A 15,481-nucleotide genomic window follows, 5' to 3' on the forward strand; every position below is an offset into this window, starting at 1 on the left:
TATTACAAAAACAAAAATAATACCAATGCAAAGTATATTCAGAGATTAAAGTCCCTCTGATACTGTTTAAGTGACTGAGTAACTGCAGATTTGCCACATTTAAGATGGCGGACGCTCTGACGCATCGCAGCATAGGCAGAACCCGCCCAATGACGCGTCTACTCTTATATTATGTCTATGGGGGCAGCGCTATGATCTGGGGTCGCTGCCGCTGGTTCAGCAACAAATGAGCTCAGAGAATGAGGTCAGCTGACTACTAATATACTGAATGACCAGGTTCTCTTCCCTGATGACACCAATGCCAGGATCCATGGGGCTGGAATGGTGAAAGAGTTCACACCAGAGTCCTGACCTTTAACCTCATTGAGAATCTGTGGGATGTGCTGGAGAAGCTTTGTGCAGTGGCAGACTCTACCACCATCAATGCAAGATCCTGGAGAAAAATCAATGCAACACTGGGTGGAAATAAATCTTGTGACTCATCGAAACAACGCCACAGGGAATGAAAGCTGTAATTAAACATAAAGGCGGTCCAACGATTATTAGTGTTTGGCCTTTTTCTTTTGGTGGCGACTATTATTATTGTGTGTTTTCTCAACAAATAATAAATAAACTGGTGAAGAGCAAACATCAGTACGTCATGAAGAAATGCAAGACAGCCCAAACATAAACTCCAGGTAGAATTTCCAGTATTTGCTTATATTTGTGTCCACATGTGGACAAGGCCACGCCTCCAGCTCTCTGCTTTGTTTCGTAACGTCACATGAAAATCCAGAGAAATCCTCCAGCTTAGAGAGCTTTGGACCTCCAGCCGCCTGGTTCCGCCTTGGATCCAGGTTCCAGATGCCTGGAGGTTCATCTGGTGAAAGAATTACATGCAGCTATAAAGAGGATGGGAATGTCCATCCATCACGGTGTCCAGGGGGGGGGGGGAAACACCAACCTAGCTGTGAAGTACGGGGGTGGCTGCATCATTTCACCGGGGCTGTTTCTGGAGCACTTTACTCAACAGATGGTTTCATTTTATCAGGACGTCCACCAGGAAGCTGAAGCCGGGGCGTAAAATAACTCTTTAAGTCCCCTCAGCCTACCACCAGATTAGCCCAGCCAGCTTTATTTACCAGCACTTAAAACAGCGTAACTGACACCAAAAGGCTGAATCCACAACATATACAAGCATTAAAAAAATGTCATAAAGCAACTCAAACAAACGACATAATGAGACACTCATGCAGGGTCAAAAGGCAACCCGAGTCAACGGGAAATGTGACTGTAAAGCTCAGAGACCATTTTAAGATTTAAGAACCAAAGAAATCTTAAAATGAAGAGGCAGCTGGTGCAGGGAGGATAAAACAGGAGTTATGTGCGCTGTTGCTGCAGTTAATGAACGACGTTCAGCCATGGCACAGGGAGCTGATCCGGGCCTGTTTCTGGTCCTGTTTTAACTTAGACTTAGACTTAGACAACTTTATTCGTCATTTTGCATGCACAGAGTGCGTACTGAACGAAATTCCGTTTGCATACAGCTTGAAAATTACAGTGAATTGCAGTAGATTACAGGATAAAGTAAATTACAGGATAAAATTCACAGGATAGAATGTACAGGATAAAGTGCAGCAGGGATTTAACAGTACAACAATTGAAATGTAAACAATGCAGGAGAAAGAGACTGTGTGCGATCAAAGTGTACAGGTGAGTATTTCTTAAAAAACATTTGTATGTGCAGAAATGATTTGTGCAAGAATGCATTTTAAAGACTAAGAGTTTGACAGCATTTGTAATGCTGGATAAGGATGCAAAGAAGTAAATGTGCAAATATGCGAATGTGGTACAGAGTCCAGTTTATAGCTTCAGCAGTTCAACAGCCTGATGGCAGCAGGGAAAAAGCTTTTGCAGAACCTGCTGGACCTGCAGCGGATGCTGCGGAAACTCTTCCCAGAGGGCAGCAGGGAGAACAGTCCATGGTGGGGGTGTGAGGGGTCCCTGATGATGTTACGGGCTCGGGACACGCAGCGTTGAGATGAAATGTCCTTAATGGAGGGAAGAGGAGCCCCGATGATCTCTTCTGCTGTCCTCACCACTCTCCTCACGTTCTTCCAGTCGGAGGCACTGCAGCCTCCACACCACACAGAGAGACAGCTGGTCAGAATGCTCTCTATGGTGCTTCTGTAGAAAGTTGTAAGGATGGGCAGGGGCAGGTGGGCTCTCCTCATCCTCCGTTCTAACAGAACATGCCTCACTTTAGTAAGTTGAGTCATTAGATAAAAATTGGATTTCACCAGAGATCTGCCCAGATTTAAATGTTAAATCCATTTCCACCCCTGAGGTTAGTGACGGTGAGTTTTACATACTGAGCTCTGCAGAAGATGACCCACTGAAAAGCAAAGCCTCCGTCTTTCTGTCCTTAAAGTTCAGGAACAATAATGTAACAATGGCTGCATGCAGTGGGAGTCGACTCCTTTAAGGGAAAATAGACCTGGCAGTCATCAGCACTTTGTGTTTCCTAAAAGTAGAGCCAAGATAATCAGGTACATCGAGAAAAGCCGAGGCTCCAGAACTGAGCCCTGTGGGACCCACAGGACTGGGAGATTTTCTCAGGTAGGACCTGAACCAGTCAAGAGCAGAACCTCAGAGGCGTATGAGACGCTCTTAACGAGATGATAAAATGTCGTGATCCACAGCTTCCATTGAAAACAAAGTTCTGATTTTTCCATAAACGGGTCAGCAGCAGGATTTGGGCCCGGGAGCCTGAAGTTGCCTCTGGTTTAACCCGGTCCTGAAGTTCTGGAGGTGCAGCCTCAGATCTTTTTGTATGTTTTGTCTCCAGGCCCCACCAACTCTGATCCCCACTACGAGAGAGTCTTCCTTTTGGACCCGCAGTACCAGAACCCGGCCGTGCTGAGAAACAAGCTGCCGGAGCTGTCGCAGAGCGCCGAGGCTTCAGGTAAACGCACCTTTCTGCTCTAGAACTCCGCCAGCAGATCCAGAACCCGTCTGTCTGCTTTGAACTGGATCCCAGCAGGATGTAGATGAGATTTTTCCTGATTTTGGGTAAATTATGAGCTCAAAACCAGACTCATTTAAAGAGTTGTTGTTGAAACAGATGTTTGGATCCATACTGGAACCGAGGTTTCAGTTCTGGTTTAAGCAAACTGGGTTTTTTTGGGGTAAAATAACAGGAATTTATGTTTTATTGAAGTTCTAAATGAATCTGTAGACGTCATCCTACTTGTTTGATCCATTCAGAGAATAAGTCACAAGCTATATGTTTATTATTTTCCCGGTTTTATTAACTTTTTTTCTCTGCTGTCTTGTTTTTGTAACCCTTTCTAATTGTTTGCATTTTTTTTTTTAATTTACGAGCTTTCAGATCTGAAGGTTTTTCCTGTAAAAAACGGTTTAATTAAAACATACTGCTCTGCTGCGCCCCCTGGTGGCCATTAAACGCAGTGAAAGCTTGTCTCCTCACTGCAGGTAGATTCCTCCTCTGAGTCTCAGTCGCCTCGGCCTTTTCTTCCCGTCCAGATCCTCTTTCATGCTCCAGCGTTTCTCTTCTTTTCCTCCCAGCTCTCTCCGCCTCTTTCTGTCTCCTCTTCCTCCAGCCCTCTTCCTCGGTAACCCCCTCTATGACCTCCTCCTGCTGGCTTCCTGTCGCCAGACGTCAGGATGGCTCCGTGGTAAGAGGTCAAAGGTTAAAGAATACCCCGGCAGCTTGTCTTCTACGTACAGTGAAATCCAGAAAATCAACTCAAAAGTTACAGTCAAACACAAATATCACAAATACAGTAGATATAAAAAGTGTTTTTTTCCATAAGTTATTAGACGGTGGAACCATCTAATTCAGTATCCCAGGTTTGATTACGTCTGTTAAACGCATAGAGAATATAAACCCTGGTAAGGATACATTAACTTTTTTTCTTTTTAATGGTTTTTATACTTATTACTGCAGCATGATGTCCCTTTAGATTATTAACATATACCAAATAAAACAGAATAATATTCCTTTGGGATATTTAAATCAGTCACATCAGTACTGGCGCTCATTACCTGATATTACCTAGTTATTACTTACATTATGCAATATTACCGCAAAATCTTCATTGAAAATCAAAAGATCTGACTTCTGCAGTCTCAATTATAAATGTTTGTGCCAAAATACATGATAACAGTTTATTAGTATGTGAATGAGAAGAAAACTGTTATTATTCTGTAAATACCAAACCTTTGTTACTTTTTAGTTTTTTTACTAATTAAATTGTTTTATTTGTTTGTTAAACTTGTGTGATTGTTTCTCATTCAGGTAAATGCAAGTTAACACCTGTATTAAAGATGTTTTAGTACTATTAGCCAATTACTGGGCTGTAACTACTGGTTATTAAGTGTTAATTTCTATATATTACTTATTTATTCTATCTTTATTGAGAAAAATTAACTGTTTCTGTTTAAGTAAAAGTGTAATTTGACATAACATGACCTGATTTAGTTATCCAGCGTATTTACTTGTTACTTTGAGTTATTTCATATAACATGATTATTTCAGTGTTATTTAAACTAAATACAAGTTTTAATAACATTGAAGAAAACTGTTTTGATTAAATTGTAATTACCTAAATGGCCTAATTTTTGTTTTTATTAAAGTGTGGTTAGATGTTATTACCATATGAATTCAATTATATAATGTATTTAGAAATAACTTAGTTATTTAAGTTACTTTAGCAAAAAAATACATTTATATTGCATTTACATTAGAATAACCATTTGTTTACGATTTCGCTACAACGTTGTAATTCTGGAATGAATCTGTAATAACTTCATAAGAATGCCCTAATTACACATCTTTATTTTAACATTTTAAATATTTTATTTACTAAGATGTGAGAATCTTTACCACATGGCTATTGGATCTTTATTATAATATAATCACTGCCCTATTAAACTAATGCAAATAACAACTGTTATCATTTGAGGGTATCTTTCATCCTAATTTATTTTCAAATATCATAAAACGTTAACTGGCTAATAGATGGTTAACTCGTTATATCATCAACAGCTTAATATCTTTATTATATTTTGTAGTAATAACACAGTTTTAACTGAGCTGTGAATGCTGGTTATAATTACATAAGATTATTTAATCAGGATAACTTTATTAGCACTGCTACCTTTTTATTACTACGGTGACATTATTTCCATTATTGCGTCAAATAATTTCATCATTGCAAACATAAACTCATCTCATTTTCTTGTTTATTCTAATATTTCTGTGCTGAACATGATTTAGTTCTTCACTAATTCCTAGACTTTAACACTGAATTATTACAATGTTTTCATATCTTATAACTCAGTGCAACTAACAGATGATTGGTGTTTACTGTGTTTACTGTATTTTTCGGACTATAAGTCGCATTTATTTAGACATTTATTTCACACAATCCAAGACTAGAAACTGACATTTAATCTGGTAAACCAATTTATTAAATTAGCTGCATCCACAACCGGCTGGATAACAAGGAACATACCTGGGAGGTTAAATGGAGTAAATTAGCAACTCCAACCAGCAGCTTTTATCCCGCGTAATTTTGACAACTTTCAGCGTAACGACCCGTTATGCTGAAAGTTGTCAAAATTACGCCTAAATCAGACCGTGAGCGTAACGGTGCTACATGCTAAGCTAACAGTACGACACGGATATTTCAAAGCAACATAAAGCTCACGTTCATCAGTGAAGTTGTAAAGCGCCCTGACATCAGAGCTGTAAGCTAGCGCTAGCTGCTGTTAGCTTCACAGACCAGTAACAGGTTCTGCCTCAGTCTGGTTCCTTAGAGCTGAACCACTCAACGCTCTGCTGAGTGAATACAGACTGAAACAGTGAAACATACAAACATGTGTTCAGTCATTGTTGTCTATAAATTAATTTTCAATTAATGTTTAAGTGGTGCAGGAGCAGGGTCGTTTTCACAAGCCTAGAGCGCCCTCTTGTGGCTGTAGACGGTAATGTTTACTCCTTGGTTCATGCTGGTCATCATGAATTACCGTTTAAAATTGATATACAAGTCGCACCTGAATATGAAAAAAAGTGTGACTTATAGTCAGAAAAATCCAGTAATTTATATTTGTTTAGCGTCCAGTCATCGCCCTGACCCCCATTCTTATCGTGGTGCTGATGAAGGTGAATTAAACGAACCTCTGGGTCTCCAACAGCTTGTGGAGGCGGCTACGCCGAGCCAGACGTCACCCAGTGCACGCCGCACCAGTCGTTCAACAACAGCGCGCCGCACTACGCCGAGACGGACATCGTGCGGCTGCAGGGCGTCACCGGCAGCAACATGTACGCCGTGCCGGCCCTGACCGTGGACTCGCTCACCAGGAAGGACATCTCCGCCGCCGAGTTCCCTCGCCATCAGCTCATCTTCAGGGAGAAGCTGGGGGAGGGGCAGTTCGGAGAGGTAACGGCGTTGAGCGTTTCAGGGAACGGCTGCGTGAGAAACCTCGCCTCAGACGTCTTCTCTCTTCCCCCTCGCTGCAGGTCCATCTGTGCGAGGCGGAGGGACTCCCAGAGTTCCTCGGGGAAGGCTCCCCGCTTCCCGACAGAGACGGACGCTCGGTGCTGGTGGCGGTGAAACAGCTGAGGGCCGACGCCACGAGTCAGGCCAGGTACGCAGACGGAGGGACGGCTCAATATCTGCCGTTTTACGTAACGGCACATTTATCCGGACTGTTCAGTGTCGGCGTAACAGGACCGCCTCCACAAGTTTACATTTTACATCTCATTAAATCAGAACCGCTCAGAAAAGTTCATTTTCTTTCAATAATTTTATTAAAAAAAAACAGAAAGCTCATGAGTCGTGTTGAGGAAAATATCTTAGTTGTTATATTAATAAGGAATGCCTGGCATTTAAGATTGTCTCTCCACTTTGAGGCAGAAAGCACACAGCTTGTAGGATGGGTTGAGAGCCGATTTATAGTTGGAGAGGTAATTTGGCTTGACCCCTAACCAAGACAAACAGCCTCTTTGTTTGAGAACATAAATCTGGGACCACCCCCTCCCAAACTAAGCAGGAGGGGCATTCAGCCGATTAAAGGGATGTCTTTGCGAACCTTTGATTAGACAAAAACTGCAATGCCTGGGAGAAGCACGTAGGTAACAATGGTAATGTAACTTTTGTCTCCGTTTGGAATTCCAAATGAATTAAATATGCATATTTTAAATGTTTGCATCTGATCAATGTTTCTCCTTTACTGCCAAATCTTAAACCGGGGTAAGATGGGCCTTCAGAGTTAACCATGATTTTGGTTCATAGAATAGTATTACATCAGATGCATAAAAGCGACTTTTAATGGAGGAGTGTAATGTCCTGTCCGTGTGACGGTCCACTCGGTCGGGGGAAGGACTGGACAGCGGTCCGGTGGACGGGTGTTTCTATGCCGGCCGATGGCGGTACGGCACAGAAGGTCCTCACTGAGGAACCTGGCTGAGTTCTCTCACTGAGTTTCAGACCAGGTGTACCTTCTATGAAGAGAAAATGACAGAGAACAAAAAGTTAAAAGCTGAAATGACGACAAACAATGCAGATTGGAGAGCAGTAGGAGAACTCAGCAGAGTGAGAGAAATAGACCCTGATGTCCTCCAGCAGCCTAAGCCTATAGCAGCATAACTATAGAGGTAGCTCAGGGTATGAGCCACTCTGACTAGAAGCTTTGTCACAAAGTTTGAAGATTATTCTTAAAAGTAGACGGGGTGTCTGCCTCACGGACCAAAACTGGGAGTTGGTTCCACAGGAGAGGAGCCTGATAGCTAAAGGATCTGCCTCCCATTCTACTTTTAGAGACTCTAGGAACCACCAGCAGACCTGCAGTCTGAGAGTGAAGTGCTCTGTTAGGAACATACCGGGTAATCAGAGCTCTGATATACGATGGAGCTTGATCATTAAGGGCTTTTACGTAAGAAGAAAAATTTTGGTTTGAGAAATTATGTTTTGAGGACTCTGGTCCAAAGATTACAACTTTTGTCTTGTCAGATTTTTAAAACAGGAAATTTAAAGTCATCCAGGTTTTGGTGTCATCAAAACTACTGCTGCACTAGTGAGCTGCATTGAGGTTACTAATGCAGATCATCCACCAGGAGTTAAAATCTTAAACTTTCCTGTCAGAGTCTAATTTATCGTGTTTGCGGATCAGAACCGTCTCCTTCTGGGTTCTGCTGCGTCCGGCAAGCGTCTGTTTAAACCTGCTGTCCCCGTCTGTCCGTCCCCCAGGAACGACTTCCTGAAGGAGATCAAGATCATGTCCCGCCTGGACGACCCCAACATCATCCGGCTGCTGTGTGTGTGCGTGTCGTCCGACCCGCTCTGCATGGTGACCGAGTACATGGAGAACGGAGACCTGAACATGTTCCTGTCTCAGCGGGAGATGGAGAGCACGCTGACCCACGCCAACAACATCCCCTCCGTCAGGTGGGCCTTCCTCCTCACAATGCACTTTGACCTCTCTGTCCCTCCTCCTCCTCCTCACCGCTGACTCCGCCCTCCCTGCAGTCTGTCGGACCTCCTCCACATGGCGGTGCAGATCTCCTCCGGGATGACGTACCTGGCGTCTCTGAACTTCGTGCACCGGGACCTGGCCACCAGGAACTGCCTGCTGGACCGCCGCCTCACCATCAAGATCGCCGACTTCGGGATGAGCCGGAACCTGTACAGCAGCGACTACTACCGCATCCAGGGCCGCGCCGTGCTGCCCATCCGCTGGATGGCCTGGGAGAGCATCCTGCTGGTGAGGGGCCGGCCTGGAGCCCCGCCTGCTGGCCGTGGCTCCAGTCGCTGCTGTCGCACGATTGGGCTAGCTGTGGGCTCTTCAAAATAAAAGCACCGCTATTTTTCTTCATTCAGAAGCTCATGATTCTCTGCATCAGGCCTTTACTACTACTAGTACTACTGTAGTTATGCTGTTGTACTACTAGTTTTACTGCTGTACTGCTAGTATTACTGCTGTACTACTAGTAGTACTGCTGTACTACTAGTACTACTGCTGTACTACTAGTATTACTGCTGTACTACTAGTACTACTGCTGTACTACTAGTATTACTGCTGTACTACTAGTACTACTGCTGTACTACTAGTATTACTGCTGTACTACTAGTTTTACTGCTGTACTGCTAGTATTGCTGCTGTACTACTAGTAGTACTGCTGTACTACTAGTACTACTGCTGTACTACTAGTATTACTGCTGTGCTACTAGTACTACTGCTGTACTACTAGTATTACTGCTGTACTACTAGTACTACTGCTGTACTACTAGTATTACTGCTGTACTACTAGTAATACTGCTGTACTACTAGTATTACTGCTGTACTACTAGTACTACTGCTGTACTACTAGTCCTACTGCTGTGCTACTAGTTTTACTGCTGTACTATTAGTACTACTGCTGTACTGCTAGTATTACTGCTGTACTACTACTAGTACTACTGCTGTACTACTAGTATTACTGCTGTACTACTAGGACTACTGATGTACTACTAGTATTACTGCTGTATTATTAGTACTACTGCTGTACTATTATTACTACTGCTGTACTGCTAGTATTACTGCTGTACTACTAGTACTACTGCTGTACTACTAGTATTACTGCTGTACTACTGCTGTACTACTAGTATTACTGCTGTACTACTAGTACTACTGCTGTACTATTAGTACTACTGCTGTACTGCTAGTATTACTGCTGAACTACTAGTACTACTACTGTACTATTAGTACTACTGCTGTACTGCTAGCATTACTGCTGTACTACTAGTTTTACTGCTGTACTATTAGTACTACTGCTGTACTGCTAGTATTACTGCTGTACTACTAGTACTACTTCTGTACTACTAGTATTACTGCTGTACTACTAGTACTACTGCTGTACTATTAGTACTACTGCTGTACTGCTAGTATTACTGCTGTACTACTAGTTTTACTGCTGTACTATTAGTACTACTGCTGTACTGCTAGTATTACTGCTGTACTACTAGTATTACTGCTGTACTACTAGTACTACTGCTGTACTACTAGGACTACTGCTGTACTACTAGGACTACTGATGTACTACTAGTATTACTGCTGTACTACTAGTATTACTGCTGTACTATTAGTACTACTGCTGTACTACCACAGCTGTAATGAGAGTAGTACTGTAGTACTGTACTACACAACTGTACTTGTACTACTTTACTTCCACTACTACGACTACTCGTACTGTAATACTACTATACTACTACCACTACTGTTCTAATACTACTGTCCTACTTCTACTATACTAGTGGCACTATTCAATTCAATTTTATTTATATGGTGCCAATTCATGTTACATGTCATCTGAAGGCTCTTTAAAAAGTCTACTGTTCTAATACTACTGCAGTACTGCTACTACTGTACTACTTCTACTATACTACTACTATATTTCCTTATAATCTCTGAATTATTCAAATTCACAATAAATGTGTTTTTTTTAACACATTAATTTAATTTCCAGTTATTAAACTACTTGAGTTTCTATTTCACGTTGAGGTTTCTAAAGTATTTTCATTAATCTGGCAGTAAAACGTTTTAGCTGCGGTAAAAGTTTAAAAGGTGACGTTGTGAAAGGTGTCCTGGTTCCCCCCAGGGAAAGTTCACCACTGCCAGTGACGTGTGGGCGTTCGGAGTGACGCTGTGGGAGATCTTCACCCTCTGCAAGGAGCAGCCGTACAGCCTGCTGTCCGACGAGCAGGTCATCGAGAACTCCGGAGAGTTCTTCCGGAACCAGGGCCGACAGGTGAGACGGAGCCGCACCTGGACAGAGAAGCTCCAGGTGTGGAGCTCTGAGCTGTGTGTTGCAGTCTGACCACAAGGGGGAGCTGTAGTTTTATCCTAAAACTGCTGAACATTTTAAAACCTGCATGAAACTGACAGAACTGCTGTTCCTATCCAGAACCTTAATGGAGATTAGTGGGTTTTTGTCCGTTTGTCTCTTCAAAGAGTCCAACAGAACCAGAACCTGCTTTGACTCGCCTGACTGAACCGCCTGATCTCTGTCCCCTCTGACCCAGATCTTCCTGTACGCTCCTCCTCTCTGCCCGCCGTCTCTCTTTGAGCTGATGATGCGCTGCTGGAGCCGCGACATCACGGACCGACCCGCCTTTGAGGGACTTTACCGAGCCCTGAGGCCCCACGTGAACCAGTGAGCGCCCCCGGCTCCAGGGGCCGCTGGGCCCCCCCCGTACGGCGACAGGCAGGAACACGATGGACCGCTGCGGGAACCACTGGACATTCCCGGTCCGATCCGAGAGACGAGGCGGAGGGAGAAGGAACCTTTTGGGTCTGTGGTGAACATCACGGCCTCGTCAGTCTCTCTAAGGCCCAGACGAACTTCTATCTTCTCTTCTTTGTGCCAGATGTCGCCTGAAACCGGATTTTCTCGCCGTCTCCGGCTTCCTTGGAGGCCGGAAACTCGACGGACTTTCAGTCTTGGTAGTTTTTCTGTCTGTGTGGTTCTAGTCGTTGTTGTAAAGCACTGTCTGTGTGTCTCAGTTATTGGTGTCCGTAGGTAATAACCCACACTGGAGCTAAAGTCAAAGTGTAGCGGAGACTGTTCGTTTTTAAAGTTTTGTTGTTTTTGTTTTATCGTATTTTGACCTTGTTTTGGTCGTTTATGCAGAAGAGAGTCCTGTCCGAGTTTAGGTTCCCGTCTTTGTGCCGGGACCGTGTTACAAACCCAGATCTGCACCACATCTGCTGCCAAAGAGAACCAAAGTGTCCAAATAATTATTATACAGCTCAAAAAAATTAAAGTCCAATATCTTTTCACTCGTTTCAGGGAGCAAACTCACACTTTATTTAGAGAAAATGAAAACCATGAATTCAATGTCTCAGAAAAAACAGAATATTGTAAAAAAAAAAGTTAAATACTGGAAACGCAAAAATCAACCAATTACCCCAAAACACCTGCAAAGGTTTCCCGAGGCTTCCCGAGGCTTCCGATGGTCTCAGTTTGGGTCAGGAGGCAACACCACGATGAGGAAGACTGCTGACCGGACATCGGTCCAGTAGACGGGTCACGGATGTTCAGGGTTCTGTATCCAAGCGTCTTAATGGAAAGTTGAGTGGAAGGAAGAAGTGTGGTAGGAAAAGGTGCACTAGGGACGGATCCTACAGACGGGCTTCAAGGTTCTGACCTGAGAGAAAGAACCCGACGGTTGCTCAGAAGTCCAAAGTCCTCTTTTCACATGAAAGGGACATTTTCATTTCATTTGAAAATCAGGGTCCCAGAACCTGGGGGAAGAGTGGAGAGACCCAGAATCCACAGTGCTGGAGGTCCAGTTTGAAGTTTCCAAAGTCGGTGATGGTTTGGGGTGTTGGTTCTGGTCCACCAGGTTTAGGTGATTGCAGATTTCTACCAGGACATTCTAGAGCACTTCCTGTTTCCTTCTGCTAGCAAGCTCTGCAGGAATTGGTACCGCCCACACTGCCAAGGGTACCAAAAGCTGATCCAGTGAACATGGTGGTACTGTTCTGATTGGCCCAAAAACTCCTCTGACCAGAACCCCATAGAGAATATATGGAGTGTTGTCCAGAGGAAGATGAGAGACACCAGAACCAATGACGCATATTAGAGCCATCTGGGCTTCCAGAGCCTCTCAGCAGAACCACAGGCTGATCTCCTCCATGCCACGCCGCATTGATGCAGTGATTCATGAAAAATGAGCCCAGACCCAGTACTGAGAGCAGAGAAATGAACAGACCTCTCAGAAGTCTGACATTTCTGTTTAAAATATAAATTTTTTATTGATTTATTCAATATTTAAATTTTTCTGAGATTCAGGTTTTTTTTTTATCTGTAACGAATAAAAGCTTGAAATATTTCACTCAAGCTGTAATGAATCTAAACGAGTTTCTCTTCCTGAAATGATGCTGAATATTGAACTTTTCCCTGATGTGGTAATCTGTTGCGCTGTGCTTTGAGGACTAAACCAAATGTCTGATGCAGAAAGGAAATCCAGAGTTTAACCCTTCTGGGTCGGGTTCTGCAGCGGTACCGTAGAGATCTCTGTTAGATCAGTCCTCATCATCTCAATTAGACGGACGGACACAAAAGATTAAAGTGAAAACCTCCCTAAACACAATTTAAATCAGTGAAACAGGACGTATTGGACTTCTGCTTCTCATGAGGTTTAGGGATTCGTACTGTCATTGAACGCATCGATGATGAAACATTTAAAAGACTATCGCTCTGAGATTGATGGGGACCGTTGCTGCTTTTCAACCAGCTGCAGATGCATCCGCCCTGCAAACCAAAAGGATAAATGAGGAGAAGTTGTGCGAGGATGCATTTCTGTTGCTGTTCTGACCCGGGCGGGGTCAAATGGGAGCGGTCCCATTTTACCTGGGCCGGGTCATATGGGAACAGTCCCATCTGACCTGGGCCGGTTCAAATGGGATTGGTCCCATTTTACCGGGCTCAGGTCAGACAGGGGCAGTCCCATCTTGGGCTGGGTCAAATGGGAGCGGTCGAATCTAATCTGGGCCGGTCCAAATGGGATTGGTCCCATTTTACCTGGGCCGGGTCAAATGGGAGCGGTCCCATCTGACCCGGGCCGGTTCAATTGGGATTGGTCCCATTTTACCCAGCCCAGGTCAGACGGGGGCGGTCCCATCTTGGGCTGGGTAAAATGGGAGCGGTCCCATCTGATCTGAACCGGATAAGACGGGAGTGGTCCAATATTATCTGGGCTGGGTCAGATGGGAGCGTTCCCAGACGGAGAAGAATCTGTTTAAAGAAGCAGATCAGCTGGAAACGGGTGGAGAGTCAAAATGTTCAATCCTGTTAAATGTCTGATCCTGTGATTAACTTTAAAGTCACAACATCAAAAAATCTATATTAAAGTTCTTATTTTATAACTAAACCTGTGGTTTAATGTTTAATAGTTTTGATAAATGATTATGTCTGTTTCAACCAAGCTAGAAGAAACCCATCTGTGCTTCAGATTCTTTTCCAGGACAGACGGTTCTGTGACGATAAAAAGCATGAAGAAGAAATGTAACAGGAGTCATTACAGTACCGGCCGGGTGCTTTTCATCTGAAGATGATGGATCTGATGGTGCTCCAGAGTATCACAAAGATCGGGTTGTTTTTTCTAAAACCCTGACTTGTTCTCCTCAACAACTTTGTCCCTGACTTGTCTGGAGCTCCTTGGTCTTCATGGTGTGACGCCTTCTGCTTAGTGCTGCTGCTCCTCTGGGGCCTTTCAGGACTGGTGCGTTTATTCTGACAGGTCAGAACTTTTTAGGTGCTTCATAGCAAAGGTGGTGGAGACATGCCTTGGCTAATTTTCAGTTTTAAGACTGTATTGTGCAGAACTGTCACATAAAATAAGATTAAAAGCATTTTAATTATAGGTTGAAAGGACACAAAACAGGGAAAAAAGCCAAGAGTGGTGAATATGTTAGCTAGCTACAGCATTTGAACATAAATGTAGTTATTTAATTAACAGACTGAGCCACAAGTCCATCTCATGGTGCAATATTAGGACTCACCAGTGACCGGAGGAACTGGATCATAAAGACCGAGCTGTTGCTCCTTACCTGGAAGATAAAACTGTAAACCACAGATTTTGTAACTGTACTTTTTTTTTCTGAAGGAAAAGCTTTTCATAAGAGCGTCCATTGTGACAGCAGCTTTTATAACAGGCTGTTTTTCAGATGCATGATGGTAGAGGAGGTCCTGCCAAACCCAACCTGGCTATAATTGCTGGTGCTGCTCTGCTCGCTCCCGTCCTCTGCAGAGGTTTGGTAACAAAGAGGAGTGTTTTTATCTCTTCGGAGTGAGAACTGTCACGTCCTCGTCTGCGTCCCTCAGGGCCTGCTTTAGATTTCCCCCTTTTTAGGACTGTTGATGATGAGCTATGAGAACTACAGCATTAATGGGCAGGATGCAGACGGATGAATTAAACCCACTTATGACCCGAGGACACTGACAGAACTGAGACCAAACAAGTTAATTTCTACAGACCCAAGCGCAGAAGTTCAGCTCAGTGCTCAGAACGGACCTTCCAGAAAGATTTTAACCGCATAAGATAAGATAAGATAGACTTTATTGATAATCAAAAGAAGGTGTTAAAAGGAGGAAAAGGTGCATGAGGTATATACAGTGTGTCCACATGTATACAGTGGATCGGAGAAAAAAAAGAAATGAAGATATTCAAGGTGACTTATATACATTTGGATTTGACGTTGTACATTCATATTCAATTATTTCCTATCAGGAAGTCCACAAAATGCAGTTCAAAGTCTTTAGCTGATCCAAAATGCTGCAGCAAGAGTTCTGATGAAAATCACCAAGAGGGATCATATTTCTCCTAATTTAGCTTCTCTTCATTGACTTTTGGGCTGAAGCCAAAAGAGTTTCAGTCTCCATCTTTATTCCAACCTCTCCCAAAAGCACTGAGAGGCAGATCAACAACTGCTT

The 15,481-nt window shown here is 43.5% G+C and overlaps 1 protein-coding gene across 4 annotated transcripts in view; it reads left to right on the forward strand.

The window, feature by feature from the left end:
* Positions 1 to 13,919, forward strand: part of ddr2l (discoidin domain receptor family, member 2, like) — a 38,894-nt gene extending 24,975 nt beyond the window's left edge. For all 4 annotated transcript variants that reach the window (XM_036144275.1, XM_036144277.1, XM_036144278.1 and 1 more), the window contains exons 13-19: positions 2,828 to 2,944; positions 6,202 to 6,446; positions 6,527 to 6,654; positions 8,256 to 8,453; positions 8,535 to 8,769; positions 10,643 to 10,792; positions 11,067 to 13,919. In XM_036144275.1, coding sequence (XP_036000168.1) covers positions 2,828 to 2,944; positions 6,202 to 6,446; positions 6,527 to 6,654; positions 8,256 to 8,453; positions 8,535 to 8,769; positions 10,643 to 10,792; positions 11,067 to 11,201 — 1,208 coding nt within the window. In that variant the 3' untranslated portion in view covers positions 11,202 to 13,919. The remainder of the gene's footprint in view (positions 1 to 2,827; positions 2,945 to 6,201; positions 6,447 to 6,526; positions 6,655 to 8,255; positions 8,454 to 8,534; positions 8,770 to 10,642; positions 10,793 to 11,066) is intronic.
* The last annotated feature ends 1,562 nt before the right edge of the window (positions 13,920 to 15,481 follow it).

This window comes from Fundulus heteroclitus, chromosome 12, assembly GCF_011125445.2.
Source record: "Fundulus heteroclitus isolate FHET01 chromosome 12, MU-UCD_Fhet_4.1, whole genome shotgun sequence".
NCBI lineage: Eukaryota > Metazoa > Chordata > Actinopteri > Cyprinodontiformes > Fundulidae > Fundulus > Fundulus heteroclitus.